This window comes from Sturnira hondurensis, unplaced genomic scaffold (genome assembly GCF_014824575.4).
Source record: "Sturnira hondurensis isolate 20B ecotype Veracruz unplaced genomic scaffold, ASM1482457v3 Scaffold0021143, whole genome shotgun sequence".
NCBI classification, from domain to species: Eukaryota; Metazoa; Chordata; class Mammalia; order Chiroptera; family Phyllostomidae; genus Sturnira; species Sturnira hondurensis.
In genome coordinates, this window is record NW_028093774.1 from 19128696 (window position 1) to 19150502 (window position 21807).

Below are 21807 nucleotides of genomic sequence, written 5' to 3' on the forward strand. Positions count from 1 at the left end.
GCAACAAAATTGCCTCTGATGGGTGGTGTGGAGTCCGAGACATCCGTGGGTTCAGTGCACTGCCTCTCCTGTCCCCAGCTGCCATGCCTCACCACGTACAGCACTTCCAGTTAGGACGCCATGGGGATGGGCTGGGAGAGAAGTAGGAAGTCTCCTACCTCCTAAGGCTCGGTTTTACTCTCAAGCTGAGTGGAAGGACAGCAGGGAGAGGGGAGGAGGGGTGAAAGGCAAAAATGCTTTGGGGTCTGAAAGTTATTTCTGTGCAAGCTGCATCCAACTGTTGGGGCTGGTCTTTGAGCCTGGGAAGAGGTCCAGAGCTGGAGGAATGAAGCCGAGGGGCAGGTGACAGATGGACCCAGACATGGTTCCAGAGCTGTGGCTTCACCTACCACAGATCCTGCACAGGCGACGGACACAAAGGGACTTCAGATCCCTGTTGCTATGGTTTCCTGAAATAATCTCATCCCCCAAGAGAACACTCACCCTTCCTCCCGTTTCGGAGGGACTGCTAGGGATTAGGGTAGGAAAAGCAGGGCTCTGGAATGTTTCGTATCCTGGGAGCAGACTCCAGCCTCCCTGTGGGGCCAAACTGACTGTGAGGGCGCAGGGGTTCAGTTACAGTCGGCAGGAAAGATCTCCCAGATTCACGAGAGCCGCGTGGCCACAGCAGGCTGAGGGGGGCAGACTGGGAACCCAGGAGCTTCACCTCGACTGCAGGCCTGCGGGGTTCTTCGCGGACTGGTGTGGGGCCCCCTCGCCTCTGGTCAGGCTCTTCCTGGCGCCTCCGCTGGAGACACCGAGGCCGACAGTGGTGGCCGGGTGGGCTCCAGCCCCAGCTCCCAGAGGAAAGGAGACAAGGCTGTGTGTCGTGGTTTCCGCCCAGCCCACACAACCAGAGCTGGGGAGACTTTATTCATTTTGGCAGGGGGGTGGGGGGTGGGGATGAGAACAGGAAGGAGACGAAGTGTGAAGGTGGAAGAGGAGGCGCAATACTGTATGAGAAGGGGAAGAACACAATGTAGTACAACACGCAGCCCAACATCGCCAGGCCTGGGGTCAAGCACGCCCGGTCTCTTCTCGTGTCATATTTGAAGAAAAGGGGAAACGTGGGACTTGGAGCACTGAGACCGAGCCAGGGGCTGACACTGAAGGGCTGCAGCCAGCACTGCCACGGCCCTGCCTGGCCCGGAGCGGACCTCCCCACACCCATGGCCCGTCCCTGCCCTTCCCTCGGGCTTCTCCCTGGGAAGGGAAGGAGGAAAGGGGAATGTCACCGTGGGGCAGCTCCGACACAAGGACTGCAGTCAGCAGGCTGACTCAGCTCTCACCACCCTGTGCTCTGAGGCCAGAGATGGGCTAGGGGGGATGCTCCTGCAGCAAAGCCTGACAGCCACCCAGACAGGAGGCCCAGGGGGCGCACAGGCTGCTGCTCTGACCACTGGCCAGAATCAGACCTGTGCCAGAGACCCAGAGACGGGAAGTCAAGCCCCAGCTGGAAGGTATGGGGTGTGAGATGGCAGGGCTGAAGCCAGACACAGCCCTCTGGGCTCTGCTGCTCAGAACCCTGGCCCTAGGCTTCCCTCTGGGCTCTGCTGCTCAGAACCCTGGCCCTAGGCTTCCCTGTCAGACCCAGGGCTGAGGCTACCCCTCTCCTCACTTGACCAGGCCCAGGAAGGGTGGGGTGGCTGGTGGGATGGGTGAAGGTGACTCTGTTGAGGCCAGGGGAGGGAGAGGACTGTCAGTGAGGTGGATGGGTTGGCTATTAAACCCAGTTTCCTTGCACCAAGCACAAGGAGCCCAGCCCCACCCGATCCATCCAACTTCATCTGGCAGCTTTCTCCAACCTCACCTTGACCTTCCCTCAGCCAGCAGCCCGCTCTCTGGGGAGCAGCAGAGCCCAGGCCGAGGGCCAAAAGGCAGTCCTGAGTTAGCAGGAGGAGCCAGGCTCCTTGCTCCTCACAGGAAGTGTGATGAGGTGACACTGAGGACGGTGACTAAGGCCCCAAAGTCCCTGCCTCCCCAGAACTCTGCAGCCGGGCTGCCCGCAGGGAGCAGAGCCTGTGTAAACACGCCTGGAGGGGCATCGGGGTTGCTACATATGAGAAACAGTTAAAAATAAATTAAAAAGCACCAGTGTGCCCTGTGGTGGTCTCCATAGGCCCAAGGTCTCAGCTAGGAGTGGGGAGTACACAAGGGTTACCAGCGTGGGCTGGTCAGCTCCCTGCTCCCCAGAGCCTGCAGCTCGGAGCATCCTTCTAGGCTCCTGTGCCAGGAGCAGCTCCCTGTGTGCCTCTGACCCAAGCTCCCAGCTCCCTCTTACCTCTCTTGCCCTCAAGCCCTGTGGTCCAGTGGGGCCTCCAGGGCCACGTCCTCTGATGAGCGGCCTGCACAGGCACTCAGATACAGACCCAGGCACAGCCTCCTTGTTGACCTCATGCCTCCCCAAAGTGAGCCACGTCTGCCTCAGATGAATGTGGCAATACTGGGACGGCCCCCCCACTCCCTGATGGCAAAGCTGGGATGGATGGTGAATCAGCGGTCACAATGGCTGCAGCGTAGCCCAAGAGGGCAGGTTAAATACTTCCTCAGGGATCCATGAGGAACCCAAGGGACTGGCCGGCTGGCCCCCTTGCTGAGCCGGGCTCAGGGCTAGCAGCTGCTGGTTTGCAGAGCTGCCAGCCCCTGGTGCCTTCCCTGACGGGCACTCACATCAGCAAAGGAAGTCTGTCTCCCTCCCTCCTCTCCTTGCTTCCAGGGCACCATCCGTGCCCTGGGCAAGCCGAAAGGTGCATTCTCTCCACTCTACCCGCTCTGGTGACAGGGCAGCCATGAGGTCTCCGGTGTGTCTCTGGTCTGCAGGGAGTGAGATGAATGGACATGGGACAGCTGCCCACTCTGGGAGCCTCAGCAGCAAGGCCCTTCCCTGGCCCAGCCTGCCCTGGCGAGCCTGGAACTTTCATACGTCCCACTCTCCAGCACAACCCTCTCTACGGCACAGATTACAGACCTACATGCTCTTTCATGTTTTTTAAATTTCCTGAACTGATTGCCAACATTTAAAAATCAGGATATCTCATAAAAATTCAGAGTTCTGGCCTCTAAAGAAATCAGAAAATCTGGCAATGCAGGGCCTGCACTCTGAGAAAAACTGAGCAGCAGTCGCTGCTTTAATGGGGTTAACATCCTCTTTAGTTTGCCACAGGCCCCACCCAGCCCTGCAGTCCTCCTTTTAACCACCTGCCTGGCCCTGTAAGGCATTTGAGTTTTTAACTGTAGTTCTGATCTTCCCCTTCCCAGGCTCCCAGCCCCTCTGCAGCCTTAGTGCTGGCTGCCTCTGGCTGAATCATAGCCCCTCAGTAAAAAGGAACCATCCAGCTACCCTTCCACAACCCGAGTCCTCTCAACAGCTTCCTGACAAGTAGCCATCTAGTCATTGCTTAAATACCTCCAGCAACAGGAACTCACCACTTTCCAAGGCAGCCAACTCTAAAATCCCCCCACATCCTTTTCTCACTTACCCCTCCCAGCTTTCAGGCTCTGCCCCTCCTCGGGGGCCACACTGTCCCCTTTCCCTACTCCTCCTCATTGCCCCATCAACCACTTTCCACAGCCTCTCCACTGCCTGCCAGTTCCCTCATGCCAGACAGGAAGGCTGTGCAGATGCTGGCTGTTCAGGTTCGTCCCTGACAACAGGCCTAATGGTCACTGGGACCCCCAAACCTAAACAGGCTGCTAACTGAGGGGAGCTGGGCCCGGGGCATAAGCATTCCGGTCTGGTTGTCATTCACCCAGCAAGGGCTGAGAAGACAGAAAGCGGGGAGCAGGGCCCACCCACTGGGCACAGACCCAGGCCTGAGCATACCACCCTGTCTCCGGCCACCGTTCCTGGACCCACCTGCTCTGCTCAGTCCCCACAATCACGCTGAGCCCAGTGCAAGGCAGAGCCCTCAGCAAAGCGTAGCACCTCTGCAGGGAGCCCCAGGTTCAGCAGCAGATATAGCTGGCCTGAGCAAAAGGGGCTGGGGTCCTGGAACCCTGCCCACTGTGGTTCTCTCCCGGGCACTCCGACGGCGCCCAGCACGGGGTGTGCCAGTAGGCAGGATCTACACAGCGGCACCATTTGTCCGCAGGGCTCCTGGGTCGCGGCCTTCCACACTTGGGGGAGGTGTCACCTGTGCCACCCCATACAGGCCATGCAGACCTCTCTCAGGATGCTTTCTGCCCTGCTTCGTCTTCCCTGTGTCAAGCTGCTACCGGGGCAGGTGCAAGCTGAGAAACACCCCCATTGCTTTGTGTCCCACCACACAGTGGGCCGGGAGAGCTCCCGTACAGGGATGGGCCCAAATCCCAAACAGTGGCCAGGCGCAGGGGGACCCTCGTAGCCAGCGGCCCTCCTCGCCCAGCCCTGGGGCAGTTAGATCTCCTAAGCACTGGCCTGCCAGCCACTGGCAGATCTATTCCATTTTTAGTTTTCTCCAAAAACCGTAAACTTTAGTTGTCAAGTTAAAAACTCTAAATAAAATACTAACTGCTTCTTGATCCAAAGCTATGAGGCTTGGCCCAGCGGGAGGGGCAGCAGCTTGAGTGCCTGAGCTGGAACACACTCTTCCTGCAGCCTCTCACCGGCCCCATCACCAGCCCCATCACCAGCCCTTCGTCCATGGGCCAGGCTGGTTCTGGCAAGTGATCCTGGCCCCAAGAAGTGGGTGAGGCTGGGGTGCTGCCTCACACCCGGATCTGGTACCCATTGAGGTCTGGCATGGCTTTGGGCTCGGAAGGCTTCTTCTCACCTGAAGGCCTGCAGGGAGGAGAGAGCAGAGGAGGGGAGAAGGATGAGCGGCCCCTCAGGGTGGTGGCGGAGGCAGCAGCAGTGGTGGCTGCCCCTGGTATCTGCCCCGCCTCCATTCTCCAAGGGGCAGCAGAGTACGCGAGCAGTGCCTGCTTGCCTGTACGGTCCTGAGGGTGGTCCAGCGCTCTCTTACAGGCTCTTTGCCAGGGGTCAGCTAATCAGGGCGCAGTTGGCTGTAAGGGAACCTGTTCTCTACAAAGTTCTCCTAGACCAGTGACTGATGCTGAGTATCGGAGACCTGCTTGGAGTCCCTGAATCATACCACACAGGTGGCTGCTGAATGACAACGACACTGAGAGCAAGAACCAGATCCACAGGCGGAAGACAAATCAGAAGAAGACAAACCAAATGGCTGGGCATTATAATGGGATGGGTCTGTCATCTAGATGGGGGCCAAAACCACAGACTCGCAGGGGTAAAAGGTACATTTAAAGCCGTCCACCAGCTGCCATGCGATACTCACCTTTCCCAACGATATTCCTGGGAGAACACACCCTCTGGAAGGGGCCCACCCTCCACTTCTCCCTCCCACAAGTGCTGGCCTCAGACCTCTTGCCCAGCACCCGGGGGTGGGGGGAGGGGGGGCATGTAACTGGCGGGCCGTGAGTGTTGCCTTCTCTGGGGAAATGGGACCACCTTGCTGCTGGAAGGTGCAAACACACAAACCTATCATCTCAAACCACCTCCCTCCAGTGGGGGAGAAAGAGAACAGTGGGAATGAGAACCGTGGGGTGAAAAAAAAGCAGCAATCTAGAAGATGAGAGGAAAGGAAAGAGCCTTTTCTCAGCCTCCCAGGCTGGACCCATCACTCACCGCCTTTCACTGCGGCTGTTCCTGCGGTGGGGGCTGGACTGGCCCCGCTGTGGAGAGGACACATCCTTCTTCCGGTCCTTGGTTGGGGAGGGAGGGCCAGTCCCTTTGCCGATCTTGGCGGGGAGGAAGAAACAAAGACAGACTTGCTGCAGGCCCCTGAGGCTGCCCCAGGCAGGACCCAGGAAGCTCGAGCGGCTGCTCTGCCCTGTCTCCAGGTCTTCCCCAACCTGTTTTCTAGGCACTGAAGCTGCCAGGGCAGGGGTCCCTCAGCAGGCTGGGGACCAGGTCCCTCAGGGCAGTGTATCCCAGTTGGCCCCTACAACAGTGTGGAGGTGGGGGCAAGTCCCTGCGATTTCGTGAAACTGTAAGAGGTCCTTGAAAAAATGGCCATTTATCCCCACCAGACAAACATGCCTGCTGGGGAGGCAGCCTGCCCATTTCTGGGGGTTGGGCTGGGGTGTTCCCAGCTCCACGGATGATACTGGGTATCTCTAGCCAATTAGAAGCTCAGACTGGTAGCTAGTAAGAAACCGTTGAGAAAATGAATTACCCTTTATGTAGCACAGTAAGCGTGATCTGAATTTTGAAAACACGGGGTATACTGCGGGGATGTTGAAGAGTGGCAAATAATATGGGGAGTCCTTAGCACCAAACAGACTGGGAATCACACAGCACTAAAGGAAGACTAGGCGTCCACTGGCCTCAACTCAAGGTCCAAACTGCTCCCTTGAAGATGCAAAATACTTCAGGAGCAGGAGCCAGGGAGCTGGCCAACCAGAGCTACAGAGGGAGGGTCAGCTCAGCGTGGAGAAGGGCAGCCCCTGAAAACGGCAGGTGGCCTGCAGCTGGCTTCTGCCCTGGGGGCAGGTGCTGTCACCCCATAAAGTCATGGCCTAAGGGCTGGCAGGGCAGGGCCTCCTGGGGCGGGGCAGTGGGGAGCCCCAGTGGATGTGAAGGTGCCAAGGTCTGGTTTCAGCACCACGCTTTCTGGGAGGGCAGAGTCACTGCCGAGTAGTGCCTGAGAAATGGGGAGGGGCTGGGCGTCCAGGAAGGACCTGGCAGGCCCCAAGGGAGGCACCCTCAGTCCAGGGGGACCCAGGGAGAGGCTAAGATTCTGCACACTGTGAAGGTGGAGGGGAAAACCCCTCAACAGCTCAGCCCACTGCTCAGGGGACAGCAGCCCCTTCCCCTCCTGCTCTTTGGGGTAGGAAAGCAGAAGGAACTACTATCTCCTTGTCTTCCCACGGTCTTCCTTCCTTCCTTCCTTTTTCTGACTTCTTCCTAGTCTTTCATTGGCCCAGAGCGGTGTTTGGAGGTCAGGGGTCAGGATACACGCAGGGTGGTGGAGGCCACCCCACCCAAACCTACCACTCCCTGCAGACACGTGACTTCCCGCGGATGGATCTCTACTCACAGACCTTCACCCTTCACCTGGACTGTGGCACCCCTGCCCTCCCAAACGTTCCGGGCCTGCCCACTCCCCAAACCCAGCTCACTTGCCATCTCCTTCCGGAGCCCTCCCTGGCCCACCCATCGGAGGAGACTGTTTCAACACAGTGGCCTCTGAGCGAAGACACTGTCAAAATTTTCCACCCACTATCCCCCGTGGAGTAGCAGTGGGGGTGGGCCGAGGGGCTGATGGCGTTCCCCCCAGGGAGCGGCAGCGTGTCCCATTCCACCCCGCGGCACAGAACCTTCTGCGCATGGGCAGGGCTGACGCTGACAATGACCTTTAGCCGCATGTCGCGGGCGTGCCGCTCCAGCTCCTTGCGTAAATCCTCGCGGCCCAGCTTGTCCACATCCAGGACGGAGTGCTTCCACTCGATCTGCTCCACGCTGTGCGGGTCGTGGGACACGCACTGGCCCAGCTTCACCTTCTTCAGCTCGTGCCAGCAGCGGCCGTAGGCGGCCTCGTAGTCCAGCACCAGCTCGCTGAGCGTGCGGAAGGCTGGCGGCTTGTACATCAGGTCCTCGCGCCGGCTCATGCCCAGCGCCCCATAGCGGCCCCCGAAGTTCACCCCCAGCACAATGTGGCGGAAGTAGTTCCCTGAGAAGTGGGTCTTGAAGCTGATGGGGAAGCGTTCCAGGGTTGGCATGCTGTTGGTGAGGTAACTGGCATTGGCAGTCCAGCTAAGGAACCAGCCAGGGGGAGGTGCTGGGCCGGCATGTAGGGGCAGCACTGGGACCCCGCGACCCCCTCCCCAGGGCACAGCCCGTGTGAGCGGCCCCTCGGCCCCTGGCTCCTAGCACCATGCCCTGCTCACCTCCATACCCTGTTGTCTAGCCTTGAACCTGGCATACAGCAGGTGCTCAATGCACCGAATCTCTAGGGAGCAGGGTCTCAGTGGTTAGTGGCTGCCGCTATGCCATCAGGCACAGCTCACAAAGTAACAGCTAACAGTGAGTCCCTCACTCCAAACTTCAGGCTCCCCGAAGTCCCTGTGGCTGTAGGAGGCAGGAGAGGCCTGCTGGCTGCCACCCCGCCTCCCTCTTTCCTTCTGTCGGGCACACACACACTTCTCACCCCCACGTTCTCTCTCAGACACGTTCTCACATTCGTTCCCTCTCATGCACTCGTGTGCTCACAGATGCAGACAATTCTGTTCTCTTCCGCCTCCCTCCCCACATACATTTACTGCACACTGACCTGCAAATAAAGCGTGGCCCACGCTCGCTCCAACTCCTGCCCTCACTCGCAGCCCACCTGGATTTCCCCTGAGGATCTTCTGCGCCAGCTTTTCCCAGAAGGCTGCGCACCCGCCCCCCCCCACCCCCCCGCCCACGCCCGCCCCGCCCAGCTGTTGACCTCTCCTTCTCATGCCGTAGGTTTGGCCGTCACCGCTGACCTCCCCTTCTAAATCAGCTCTGCTCTACTCTTCATTTTCCCCACACACACTCGCCACAATCTGTAATTACTTGTTTACTTTCGGTCACCCCATCTGTCACATCCTTTGCTGTATCTCTGGGGCCCGGCTTGGAGGCAGGGACACAACAGTTACTCAGTAAAAACTCCGCTTGAACGGGTGGATGGAAGATGACCGAGATAAAAGCTCAGAAGAGGTTTTGCGTACAGACACTGTGGCTCGTGTCCTGTACGTACCCACTCACTGCACTGTCCTGGCAACCTGTGTGACAGGCACTACCATCATCCCCTTTTGCAGGGGATGCTGCCAAGGCTCAGAGACGTTAAGGAACTTGCTAGGGGTCACACAGTCAGTAGGTGGCCAAACTAGGACTCAGGGCCCCAAAGTCTGTGCCCTCAGTCAGCACAACCCTTACTGAGCCTGACTCCTCGCAAGTGACTGAGGATACAGAGGTGAGGAAGGTGCAGCCTCGGGTGCAGAGGATGAGACACAGGGACAGACTCAGCACGGTGGCCAGCGTGTGTGCAGTGGGGGCCCCGGGGGGCCCTTCCTCCAGATGGGGGCTGTCCTGTCTTCTTCCCACCCACAAGACACCAGGTAGCTCCCGAAAGGCCTCTGAGATGACGTGATCCTGCGTGATCCTTCTGTGTGTCTGGGGGGAGGGGAGCAGCCTTCCTCCTCCCGTGTGTGTGGGAGCCCCATGTTAAGTGTGCGACCCCTGAAGGAGAAGCAACGTGGGCTCATGGAGGGGGTGCTGGCAGAGGCCCCAAGTGCTCAGGCTGGCCTCATGCCTGACCCGCACAGAACCCTTCAGACAGGGCAATGCTTGTCAGGCTCTTGGAAATGGGGAAACAATGGCCCCCAAAGACTGAGCTCCCAGGACCTCCGGGGAAGGGGAACTAGCCCCTCCCATCTCCACAGTCTCCACAGGTATAATTTACAGTGGCGCTGTCTACGGGGCAGGGGGAGTGGCCCTCACAGATCTCCTGGGACTGCCTCCCTCTCCCAGTTCCGTCTCCCCAATCTGTTCTAGCAGGGACTCCTTGTGCTGTAAGGTACCCTCCCCTCGTCCTCTCTGCACAGAGCCTGGCGCCTGCACCAGAAGTGGCAGACAGAATATTTAAAAGCCCGTGGCACTAGGGGGAAGGGGGAGATGGGAGGGATACACAGAGATGAATCAACATGGGCCTTGAAGGGGTAAAACTGAGTGCTGGGCACATGGAATTGATCATATTGGCCTATATGTTCATACAAACTTAAAACTTTCTCTAGTAAAAACAAAAAAGGGCAAGGCTCTGCACGAGCCAATTAGGTCGGAGAGCCGGCCATATACACCTTCCTCCCTACCCTGCCCCAACTGGGGGCTCGTCTGTCCACTCCGAGGCCCAGCTGGAGGTTTCAGTTCTGCCTTTTGGGTGGAAGTGACTGAGAAACCCTGCTTGCCTTTTTCTTTTAAGGCAGGCAGTTGTTTCAAATATTCTATCCAATATCTCCACAAATCAATATGCTCTGGAAATGGCAACATTTGGGCACTGAACCTGCTTTCCCCAGACTGTTTGGTTCTTGGAAATGGTGCAACGGCCTTTGTGGGATGATGCGCCCTGATTTGGGGTTCAGAGAACAGGGTCACTGTGTCCACATGACTCAAAGAGGAGCTTGCCAGTGAGCCCAGGAAGTTGGCATCTGAGGCATGGGGTACTGAGACCCCCTTAAGCCCCTTCACTTTGGAGCCAAGTTCATGACTTCTGGGAGACAGCGCTGGGATGGCCCTGGGACCCATCAGTCCTCCCCTTCCAGAGGAGGAAGCTGGGGCCCAGGGTGCTAAGCACATGCCTGCCCCCTCCCAGGCTTCCTGGGGCTAAGGAAGGATACATTCCCAAGATCACAGCTTCCAGGCATTTGATTGGCAGAGCCTCTTTGGTCATTTCCTTGGCCAGGTCCATCAGCCTGGGGGGCAGGAAGGCAGGCACATGAGTACAGAGCCCCTAGCACTTTCCAGCGAGGGCGCAGGTAGACTAGAAATGCCAGAACAAAGACCCCAGGTCCCTTCTAAGCTGCCTCAGCGCAGGCCCAGCACCTTCCTCCCCTCCCCCATGCCCATCCTGAGCTAGAGAGGGTGGATGCAGAGGCAGTCACTGAAGATAAGGAAGGAGGCCCCTTCCCTTCCCTCCTTTCACTTCCTCCTGGACAGTCCAGGCTCCTGCTCCAAAGACCTCTGGGGGCGGGGAGTGTGAATGGAGGGCATGCAGTCACAGGCAGCTCTTGGACAGCCCTGGGCTGGGAGCTTTCTGCAGTGGTGGTACGGGGCCGTGGGAAAGCAAGCCACAGATGCCGGGAACCTCGGCATTGAAGTTGTTCCTTCTGGAGCACAGTGGGTACCCCTGATTCAACCATGGCATTTCCAAAGAGCTTGTAATTGATTGCTGCTGTCCCCCACAGCTGGCCAGCTGCCCGGGTCCAGGACACGGCATCTCAGGCAGTTAGCCGAGTGACTCCCCAGCCTGCGCCTGAACTTGGAATTCAGGACACTTGAAGACAGCCAATTCCTAAGGCGTCCTTTTGCCCTCCTTACTGACTACTGCCTCCAGGTCTAGGAATGCAGCCTGGCCGCTGGCTTCGCCCAGGAGGATGCTGGACTCCTCCACACCACGCAGGGTGGAGCTCGGCCCCAGCACACAGCAGCCAGAGGACAAGAGCAAAGCTTTGGGGATGTGGGAGGCTGGATTCCGCCCAGGGGCTTGAAGGGGACAGGGGTAATTAAGTTATGTAGCTAATAAACCACCTCAATAATTTTTTGTGAGAAAGCGAATATGGACAGATTATGTGGAGCAAGATGTAAACTTCACGTCAATTTCTAGAACATGGGGTTTTGAGCCTGTGGATGGCTTTGGGCTGAGCCTCCAGGCCCAGTCACTCCTCACTCTCCTCTGCCCTCAGGGCTTCTTCGGGGTGAACCCAGCCAGGGACCTACACGTTGGATGGTGGATTAGGAAGTAAGAGCTGTACTGGGGCCCCTGTTGCTCAGACACTGGGCCTTGTATTAAATGACCAGAAGAGAGTCCAGTAAGGCAGCTGGGGTGATACAGGTTCCCTGCAACGGGCAGCACTCTTTGTTGCTAGGCCCACATCTCATTAAAAAAAAATAATAATAATAATAAGCCCTGGCTGGTGTAGCTCAGTGGATTGGGCGCGGGCCTGCAAACCACATGATCGCGGTTTGATTCCCAGTCAGGGCACATGCCTGGGTTGCAGGCCAGTTCCCAGCAGGGGACGCACGGGAGGCAACCATACATTGATGTTTCTCTCCCTCTCTCCTCCCTTCCCCTCTAAAGATAAATAAATAAACTCTTTAAAAACATAATAAGGCTTATATACAGACATCTACCTAGGACCACCCTCTGTCATTGCCAAGGCTGGGGGCTGCCTGTCATCCTCCCAGCTCAGCATGATGTTGAAGCTCCCTTTTCGTCAGGGGAGCCCTTGTGTTCATCTCGGCCAGAGTCCCCGCTTTCTGGCATCCTTAGGGCCCCTGGGGTGCGCAGAGGAGGAGACGGGCAGTGAGACGGGCGGTACGGTGGGACGCTTGCCCCTGCTGGCACGCTCCCTTGGGAGAGGCCCTGCCTGCCTCACGAGCTCCCACCCAAAGGCCCCCCGAATGGCTCCAACCTGTCGAGGGGCACTGTCAGCCTTGGTGCAGGGGGACAGGGTGTGCCCACACTTACCCTGTGAGGGGCCTGCTCTTCTTAATTTCAAAGAACTGGGTCCCTGTGTGATTGTATCTGCAGTGCTGGTTAAGGGCTTCCTGGCTTGGTGTGGAAGAGGTGTGTCCCACTCGCAGAATCTGTCCCCCAGCCCCAGGGGCCAGCACTCCCGGGGGTGCAGCCTCCTAGAGGCACCTGGGAGGATGCCTGTCAAAACCTGATGTCTCGAGGGGAGAGCAGGGCACAGCTCATGTGCTTCTCCTTCTGCACACGGTCCCTCTCTGTCTCTCCAACCCTCTCTGGCTTCCACCCTTGCTCTCCCCTGGCCGCCCCCCTCAGGACGGGGCTGTGGAGCAGACAGCCAGGCCAGACAGCGCTGAGAAAGTGGCAGAGCTCCAGACAGCTCGGAGAGGCCACATGAACCCAGAGAAGTCGGCGTGGGGAGGGTGTCCAGCCCGGCTACATTGATGGGTGCTGCTCCTGAACCAAACCTCTCCCCTCTCCAGGCCAGAATGTCCCCACCGACAAAGGAAGGGCTGGATCCAACTTTCAGTCATCAGCCTGGCTTTTCTCTGGCCCAGGACCCGAACCTTCCATTGCTGCCTCCCCTTCAGCTGGAAGGCTGAGGGAGAGACCCGAGGACATACAGGGTGGAGAGCAGAGGGTAGAGGGGCCCAGAGCAGGGACACCATGGTGTCCAGGGCGTGGGGGGTGGGTCCAGCTCTTTCCATGCTGGGCAACTGGCCCCCTGCCAGGTAAGAAAGGCAAAAAACTGGGAGAACATTCCAAGATATGGAAGTTCCCTCCCAGAGCACAAAATCATTTTCCTCTTCCATCTGCACCCCATCCTTGACCCCCCACTGCCTTTAAAACTACTAGTTTTTAAACACCCCTATGGGGCCCTCCCCTCTCTTTCTGCTGGGCTAGATGGACGGCAGACGAGGTCCGGGCTGATGGCCACCCACCAGCAGGCCACTCAGGAGACATTTGCCCATCACACTGAGGAGAAGAAGTGGTGGAAGACAGTGGGTCTGGCACTCATCAAAGTCGCCCCCACACCCACACGCACTCACGCTGGGCTGGCGCAGCTCTGGGGCACAGAGGCTCCCTGTGTACGGCGGCCCTGAGGCTGTGGGGCAAGGCCGCTCTACTGCCCCTCTCCAGCCCAGTCTGAAAACCAGCCCCATTCAGCCTTTGGACCAGCATGCAGGGCAGCCAGTGGCCATGACCCTGGGCCTGGGAGGATACTGCAGCTCCCTGATGTAGCGCTGCACGGCTTCCAGGCGCTCAGGGATGGGCGTGGAGGGCTGGAACGTAGGCACAGTCGGTATGGGAATCTGGGGACAGAGAAAGAGCCCCAGTCAATTATCCCACAGAGAAGCCACATGCGAGGGGGCGTCCCCACTTCCCTCCTACCCCGAGCCCCTCTCCTTGGCGACCTTTAGGAAGGCTCTAGTCACACCGCCCCCACAGCCAGTCCTCTCCTGCCCAGCCCTTGACAGCATTCCTAGTTTGGAGCTTATGCTGATGTTCCAATTTGTGTTTCTTCAGTAATTTTAGAAAAACACAGGTTGACTCCCTGACTGTTTTGAATGTCAAATATTCACTAACTTTAAAGGCTTAACAAGAATGTCAATATTTCGGTTAAGTTCATTTGAATGTGGGGCTCCTTCTGGTTCAAGTGCTAGGTCAAACTGGTTCACCTGGGGTCAGTGCCCTGGGGGGGCCCTCCAGTGAGGGATGGACACACCCTTGGCAGAAGGTGTCACTCAAGCCTTGCACGGCACACTGACCAGGCCTTCCAGCTCCAACCCAAACTGGAGTGAGTTAGTGGAGGTGGGCCAGATGGGCATGTTTTGGGACAGGTCTTGCTGTGGCCCTGCTGGCCATGGTCTGGCCACTTAGGAGGGGTTTCTTGGAGGCACAGGAGCCCTGGTTCCCCTTCAAAACCTCCCTTCCCTGCCGGCTCCATACCTGTAAGCAATACGAGTAACCAGGTCACCAGGCCATCCTCCCCACCCGAAGAGACTTTGCAGTGCCCTGCCCAGGGAGGAGAGAGACGGGGGTGTCAGGCAGGTACGCCCTGGCGGCTGGGATGCACAGGTGTGGCCTCCCAGGAAATGGGTCAGAAGCTGCAGATCCCTGAGGCTGTCCCCTCAACAACCAGGCAGTCTCCAGTGAAAGAGGCCACCATGCGGGAGTGGGTCATGGGGTCCCTGGCCCACCTCGGGCCAAGAAAGCCTGAATCCTAGAAAGGCTGCAACAAGTCAGTGAGCCAGAGTTCCCCTGGGCTACAGAACAGACTACTTTGGTCAGAAGAACCAGATTTCCAGGAACAAGTCTCACTCCTCTGGGCTCCCCCTTGACTCCCAGCACCGCCAGCAGTCAAGTGGCCTTAAGTTCCTCACACCCTTTGAGAGGTCCCACCCTTTGGTTCGGCTCCCCCTCCCACGGAGCCCACCTAGCAGGCTGGGGCTGTAGAGGGTCAAAGTCTGGTGGGTAGGGCCGGTGTGAAGGGATAAAGCAGGAGCCCCGCGGGAGCTCGGGATAGGGCTGGGGTGGGAGAGGCCCTCCCTGTAGTGAGATGCTGTGTCACAGGCACAGCCTTTTAAAGAACATGGCTGCAGTGGCCGGGGCTCTGACACACAGGGAGTGACACACAGTGACCACTGCACACTCCTGCCTGGGGTGCTGCTGATGGCCAGGGGCTTGGGACCGCCTGTGAGAGATACGTACTCCCTCCAAGGGCCCGGATGCAGGAGGGAAGGCCCAGAAGCGACAGCTCTGCAGGCACTTCCTCTCCCCCACCCTCCCTGTCCTCTCCTCCCCGCCTGGGCAGTCCCCCAGGCGGACACCTCTGTCTGTAAGGAGCTATTTCCCCTTTCACACCATCCACAGCTGCCCAAACTGGTGCTACCACTTAGTCACCAGGAGATAAAAGTCCCAGGATAACAGGGAAATTCCCTCTTCCTGCCTGACCACCCTGCACCAAATGGGCACCAGAACTCTCCAAGGGCCTGGCTTGACCTCCCTGGTGTGAGGATATGGGGAGGGACAGGAATTACTCGCACTTTACTATAAACAGCGTGACATTTGACCTCCTCCTTTGGAAGGACCCTGAGAGACCATCCTCCACTTCTCCAGTGAGGAGAAGGCGTCCAGTGATTTCCAGGAGCTTTGGCCTCAGACTAAGGCTGCCCTCCCTCGAGATCCTCCGAACAAGGAGGGAGCTGCTGTGCAAGGGTTCTCTGCCTGAGCTCACCCCAGCCCTGGGCCAGGGCCCGGCAGCACCCGTGAAGACATGCCCTGCCATCCAGACAGAGGACCCAGGCACTGGCTGCTCTGGGAAGAGGAGATGACTCCAAAAGAGTTAAAAAATAATAAATAATAAATAAAGACCTGGGAGCAGGGCCTCAGAGGCCACATCATTGAGACCTAGCTGGAAGGAGCCTTTCGGCCAGCTCCACGACTCAGGCTAACTCCTGTTGCAGATAGCGTGACAGTGTTCTTCCAAATGTTCGTGCAAGCATGCACTCACTCGCTCAGAAACAAGTGACTTTCTGTACATCCAAGTGCCCAGACCCACTTCAGGACTGGTACCCTGGATTTGCCAGGACTGCCCCCCCCACCGCCCCCCGGTCTAAACCCGGAGCCAGGAAATGCTTTCTCACTGTTGAGAGNAAGACCTGGGAGCAGGGCCTCAGAGGCCACATCATTGAGACCTAGCTGGAAGGAGCCTTTCGGCCAGCTCCACGACTCAGGCTAACTCCTGTTGCAGATAGCGTGACAGTGTTCTTCCAAATGTTCGTGCAAGCATGCATTCACTCGCTCAGAAACAAGTGACTTTCTGTACATCCAAGTGCCCAGACCCACTTTAGGACTGGTAGCCTGGATTTGCCAGGACTGCCCCCCCCCCGCCCCCCGGTCTAAACCCGGAGCCAGGAAATGCTTTCTCACTGTTGAGAGTCAGAGTACAGTGGGGGTGAATGATATTGGCTTCCCAGATCTCTTTAGGGACAAATTCCTCCACTGCCAAGGCCAAGGGTTACCCTTGCTGCAGGAACCGCGGAAGTCCCGAGTTCTGTTCGGTCATTCTACCTGGTGAAGTCCGTCTCAGTCCAGCACAACAGGGAGCACTGGGGAAGGCAGGGCTGTTCACAGCTGAGTGTGTGGGCGATAAGCACACAGCCCAGAGGTGGAGACAGCGGCTCCAGAACCAGACCATCAGTGTCGAAATCCCAGCCCTGCCATGCACTGTCTGCATCTCTGTGACTCAGATGCCTCCTTTGTAAAAGGAGCATCATGATAGAAGCCCTCACAGTGTCAACGAGGCAGGGCCAGGCAGAGCTCAGCTCCTGCTCCCTGTCACTGCTACTCCAGTGCCTGCCAAAGCTACTGGTCAGCACGCGCGGACCCGACGTCTGAATTCATATCCTGTAGGAGCCTCGTGGCCAGGGCCACAGTCGGAAGATCTTCAGCAGCTGGATCTGGGATGAGCGGCCCCTGAGCTTTTAAAGGTGGTGGAAGCTTGGGACATCAAGGTGAGACTCTTATGAAGGACGACAAACTCTTCCTGGGTCTAGGATCCTCTTAGAATTGGCTGTCCTTTAACATACCGGCACCCGCCTTTTAAAGGTTTCCCCAGAGCACCTGTGGAGTGGCTGCCGCCTCAGTTCTCGCTCCGTTTGTTGGGTGTGAATTACGTGCCCATCTGTTTCATGTGCTTTTACTTCATCAATTCCTCCCAACATCCTTGGAAATGGATATTGCTGTTATCCCCATTTTACAGTTGTGAAAACCGAGGCACCAGGAGCCTACAGAAGTCATCGTATAAGTTATCATGGGAGAATTGGGGTTTTAACCTGGCGGGTCTGACTGCAGACCTCTCCTCATATCTCACGGCACAGTAGGGATCCCAGACTCAACCAGCTGCAGGGCCACTCAGGGTGCCGAGTGGGGAAGGCAGGCTGGGGTGAGAGTGGAGACGCAGCCAGCTCAGGGAGGGCGCCGCTCCTCAGGTCCAGCTGCCGCTGCCGTGTGAGAGTGCGGAATCTCTAGCTCAGATCTTCTCACGTTCCGAAAAGGTGCCAAAACCCCTGGATTTTCATGTGAAATCTCCCAAATGAAAATTTGCAAGTGGTCTTCTGAAACATTGTGCTGTCCCAACAATACATCTCTCGGGGCCCACCTTGGTGTGACCCCTGCAGAGAATGCCTCCGTCCCAGCCCCAAGGGCATGGCCACTCGGGGAGGGTCCTGTCCAGGGGCCAGTCCACTCTGCTGCTGGCACTCTGGGACCCAACCACGGATGTCTCAGGGGCTGCTTTCTACCCTGGGCCAAGGTCAAGGAGAAACCCCACACAAACTTGGGTGCATTTTCTCTTTCTTGTGGTTTGAAGCGGGGAGGTTCCGAATTTCCCCAATTCTCCCACAGAATTCCTTCGACACTACCACACTCCTGTCAGTCATGATACACGCTCCCCGGACAATAGCTTCAATCCTTAATTAGTGTCTTTCCTGTACATGAAGGTTGAGGATGGCAAGATGACATGGTAGACCAGCTGCTAATAAACTCACTGATTTTTTTTTTTTTTTAGTTTCCAGGAGAACCATTCACATCCTCCCATAGCCTGGTTTAGACATAAGCACGATGGCAGGAGAGCTGTCTGTTAAACGCCAGCTTGGTCACGTGGGAGAAACTATGGAGAAGCGTGTGGCTCTGGCCTCACTGGCACGCGTGCTGAGTGCGATCTAGTCCCCCTTCCCGACAAAGGGCATGAAAAAGGAAAGGACACCCATTAACCAGCCTCGGCTTGAAGCTTCAGTTTACCAAATGTTCTAACACATACCCTCTCATGTAATCTTTTCCACAGTCAACCCTACATATGGGAAAACTGTGGCTCAAACAGGTTCATGGGACCTGCTTGAGGTCAGTTGGATAAGCGAGCCGTCTGGACCCCATGGTCAGGCACATCCTTTGACTCAATACTTTCTCCTCTAGGAATTTATCCCAAGGAAATAACCGGAGATGGATCCCGGTTTACATTTTAAAATGTCCTCATAGTGTCCATTTGTAAGAATATATTACTGAAAAAAAATGTCCATCCATAGTGATATGCTAAATAAATTCTAAATTAGTATAGCGGGCAAATGTGAAGGCTTTGAAATCAGTCCACTTTTGCTCTGGCCAATGTGGCTCAGTTGGTTGGAGCATCGTCCCATAAACTGAAAGGTTGTGGGTTCAATTCCAGGTCCAAGTACATACCTAGGTTGCTGGTTCAGCCCCTGGTTGGAGCAAGTACAAGAGGTAACCAACTGATGTTTCTCTCCCCCACTTCCCCTCTCTCTAAAGTCAATAAGCATGTCTTCAGGTGAGAATAAAAAAATACATACCCAAATCAACCCATATTTTATTTCCTCTAGAAATGTTAGGCATTTGCTCAAATTTCAACCTCCAAATTCCCTTTTCCCAGAAGATGGCTTCTTGTGGCTATTTTGGTAAAGAACTTGGTAAAAGCAAAACAGAACACTCTTCTCTAACCACTTTAACTGACGCTCTTTCCAGCTCCCTTCCTTCTCGCTTGAGCAGTGAGGACTGAGCACTGAGCACTGGGCTCCCAACCTCTGTCTGAAGGCCTTTTCTCTCTGGGGATGGTAGGCCTCTGCCTTTGGCTTAACCATAAGTTAACTAACTGCATCAGTTTACCCACACACGTTAGAGCAGAAAATCAGGCATGTATTTCCATTGTACAGCACAGAAAGTCTCAAGCACCCTTTCACTGAGCAAACACAGGAAGCCTTGGAAAGACAGTGATAAATGAGGCACGACTAGAGAGAGCCGTCACGGAGGGGTTCCAGCTGTGCCCAGAAAACTCATCTGGCTTTACCCCTCTCCACAGGCCCTCTTCTAACCGTCCCGATCCAGCATCCAGCAGCAGATGTCCTGGGTCCCAAAAACTCTGGATTGGGTTCCAGGTCATCTGGGACCACCACTCATTGGCTATTTGACCCTGAGTACTGGCTTGAGTTGTCCTACTTCCCATTTGGAAAAGGGGTCCTCAAACTGTATTTACTTCCCAAGGCTGTTGGGCAATACAGTGAGATAACACCTGAAAAGAATTTCTCAATACATGAAGCCCCTGTAGCCACCTTAGTCATACATAATCTCTGCCCACAGTTCTCCGGCTTAGCAAATGAGTTGTCAAGCCACATTAGTGTACTCGTTAATCTGCTGCCTGCTCAGGAAGCGTGGGTATTTTAAAAGACCTGAGAGAGGGCCTCTTGGAAAAAGGGCATGTGGATCTCACAGAACCACCTCAGTTGTAGTTGAGAAAGTTCTTCTGGACAGGTTCAGAAGAACTTTAAAAAAATCTCACTAAGCCAGTGGTCCCCCACCCCACCAATGAAAACGCTCTCCCAACCTCAAGATCATAAAAACCCCAGATTCCCCCCACCCCTGCCCCCAACACACACCAACTACTCACCTTGGGCAGGTCCGTGGCTCCACGGATCCGCTGGGCCACCTTTTCTCCATCGGGGTGGATCTTGGCCACGTGCTTCCACATCCTTTCCCAGGTGGCCTCGTCCACAGGCAGCCCACCCCGGTTAACAAAGAAGGGGACACCTCCATCTCTCAGGTCCTCTTCCCCTTCCTCCTCTGGCTCATCATCTCTCTGGGCCGAAGCTCCTTCGTTGGTCTCCAAATGCCTGACCCCAGAGGAGGCTGCAGCGGCAGTAGTGGGGGCAGCAGCGCCCCCAACCACCTTCTTCCCTCCTGGCATCCCCGAATCCTTGATGGGGGCGGAAGGAAGTATGGGGAGGCAGGAAAAAATAGGTGGCTCACAGGAGGCCTCCCACACACCGGCTGCAGAGATAACCCATGGCCAAACAGAGTGCAAGGCGCCTTTAAGAAACCAGGGCGTGGCTCCGGTACAATAAAATACTATTCGGTAAGAAAAAAAAATCAGTGCCTCAATGGAAAGAGGGGATACAGAGTAGGTTGGTGGTCTGCAGTCAGCCTTGGAGGCCTTGCATCGTTTGAAAAATGGGATAAAGAGAACACACCCCAAATTGGCAGCCTTCAGAAAGCACCCCCATTTGACAGCGAGAACAATAACGGGCGGCAAGCAGTCTGGGTTTGCAAAGAGGAGAAAAGTCGGGGTGGGGTTGGGAGGTGCAACTGAGGCCAGACAGCTTAGACCCGAGGCCACAGAGAGGGTCAAGGCACGGGTGCCTACTCTGGGCTGCCCAGGTCCTAGTTTTGGAGAGAACAGATTCCTCCACAAAATACCGCACGCTCACACCTGCGCGCTTAGGAGGAGAGGGAGTATCGAGGGGGCTTCAGGCTGCATCAGCTCTGAGCCTGGACCACCGCGACCCGGGGCAGCTAGGGGACGCGATTTCTTCACCGCCGCCAGTCCCGGAGCCAGGACTCGCAGCTGGCGGGGTGCGGGGAGGGTGCACGCGCCGACGCGCACATTCCACGCCCGCAGCCAACTCTCCGCACAAAGTGGGCTTTGTCTCTGCCCCCTGTCCCCTCGCTTCCGGGAAGCTGCAGCAGAGCCCCCAGAAGGGGGAAGGGTGCGGCGTGGGAAGCCTAGGCTCCGCCGGTCCCCTGTCGGGCGCGTCTCAGCGGGCAGAAAGCCGGCACCCGGCGCGGCGCTGCGTCAGCCGAGCCATCGCGGGGCGCAGGTCCCTCTCTGGAGCCCGGGGCTCAGCAGGGTCGCCCCGGACGGCGAGCAAGGGCCAGTCTGAGGTCAACGAGCGGCTGGCTCCGGCTGCGGGGTCGCCGCCCCGGACTAGCTGTAGCATGGGCGGTGGCGCGGCCGAGGCGGGCGAAGGATGCTTCTCGGCTGTCCGCTCGGGCTCCAGCGGCCCGAGCTATGAGGGTGGAGGAAGGATCGGCGCGGAGGGGAAGTCCGGGGGCTCGCGCAGCCCCGGCCCCGCGGACGAAGCTGGATGCGAGTGATAAAGTCTCGGCGAGCGCGAGCTGCGCCAGTCTCCAGAGAGCAGCCCGCAGAGCGCGGGGTGCACACGCAGGTCGCGGCTCCGCGACTAGGCAAAGCTGGGGTCGCCGGCGTCCCAGTCACCCCCGGGCCCAGCCGCCACCGGCCGCGTCCCTCGCCCTCCCACCGCCCACCCGGCTGGGCTCAGCCCCGCGCGCGCATGCGCTCTGTCCCCCCCTTAAAGGGCCAGTGCGTTCCCGGCGGGTCCTCCGCCGTTTACTGCAGTCCCTCGACTCCAAGTTACTTCTAGGGTGAGGCTGGGCGTTCGCTCCCCTCCTACCCCTCTCTCCTGGCTCCGTGAAGCTGGTGCGGAGCCGCGGAAGAAGTTTACAGTATGACAAACTGTGCGCAAACTCCGGGGAGATTCCGGGCTCAGAGGACACACGGTCGGGAGTTTCCTAAGGGGAGTACCTCGCGGGGACCCTTTGGGTGTAGAAGCGAGAACAAGGCCTGAAAGGCCGGGGTTCTGGACAGATTCAGCGTCTATTTTCTTCCTGTGGGCCATCTAACAGGACACTTCCCTCCGTGGGCCTCAGTTTGCCAGCCAGTCATCCGAGGTTGTCACACTGGGTGCGT

General features: G+C 57.3%; 1 protein-coding gene and 1 long non-coding RNA gene across 2 annotated transcripts; both read right to left on the reverse strand.

Annotated features, from left to right (window-relative positions):
- Positions 1–864: 864 nt before the first annotated feature.
- Positions 865–1796, reverse strand: LOC118976666 (uncharacterized). Its single transcript, XR_005064327.1, has 2 exons — positions 1604–1796; positions 865–1564 (listed from the first exon to the last, which is right to left on the reverse strand). It is a non-coding gene; the product is annotated as an uncharacterized LOC118976666 (long non-coding RNA).
- A 2498-nt stretch (positions 1797–4294) lies between these two features.
- VASH1 (vasohibin 1) lies at positions 4295–21458 on the reverse strand. Its single transcript, XM_037031274.1, has 7 exons — positions 19711–21458; positions 13476–13564; positions 12249–12305; positions 10399–10473; positions 7393–7774; positions 5663–5775; positions 4295–4798 (listed from the first exon to the last, which is right to left on the reverse strand). The coding sequence occupies exons 1-7, from the start codon at positions 20005–20007 to the stop codon at positions 4726–4728; spliced, it is 1086 nt and encodes a 361-aa protein (XP_036887169.1). The 5' UTR covers positions 20008–21458; the 3' UTR covers positions 4295–4725.
- Positions 21459–21807: the final 349 nt, after the last annotated feature.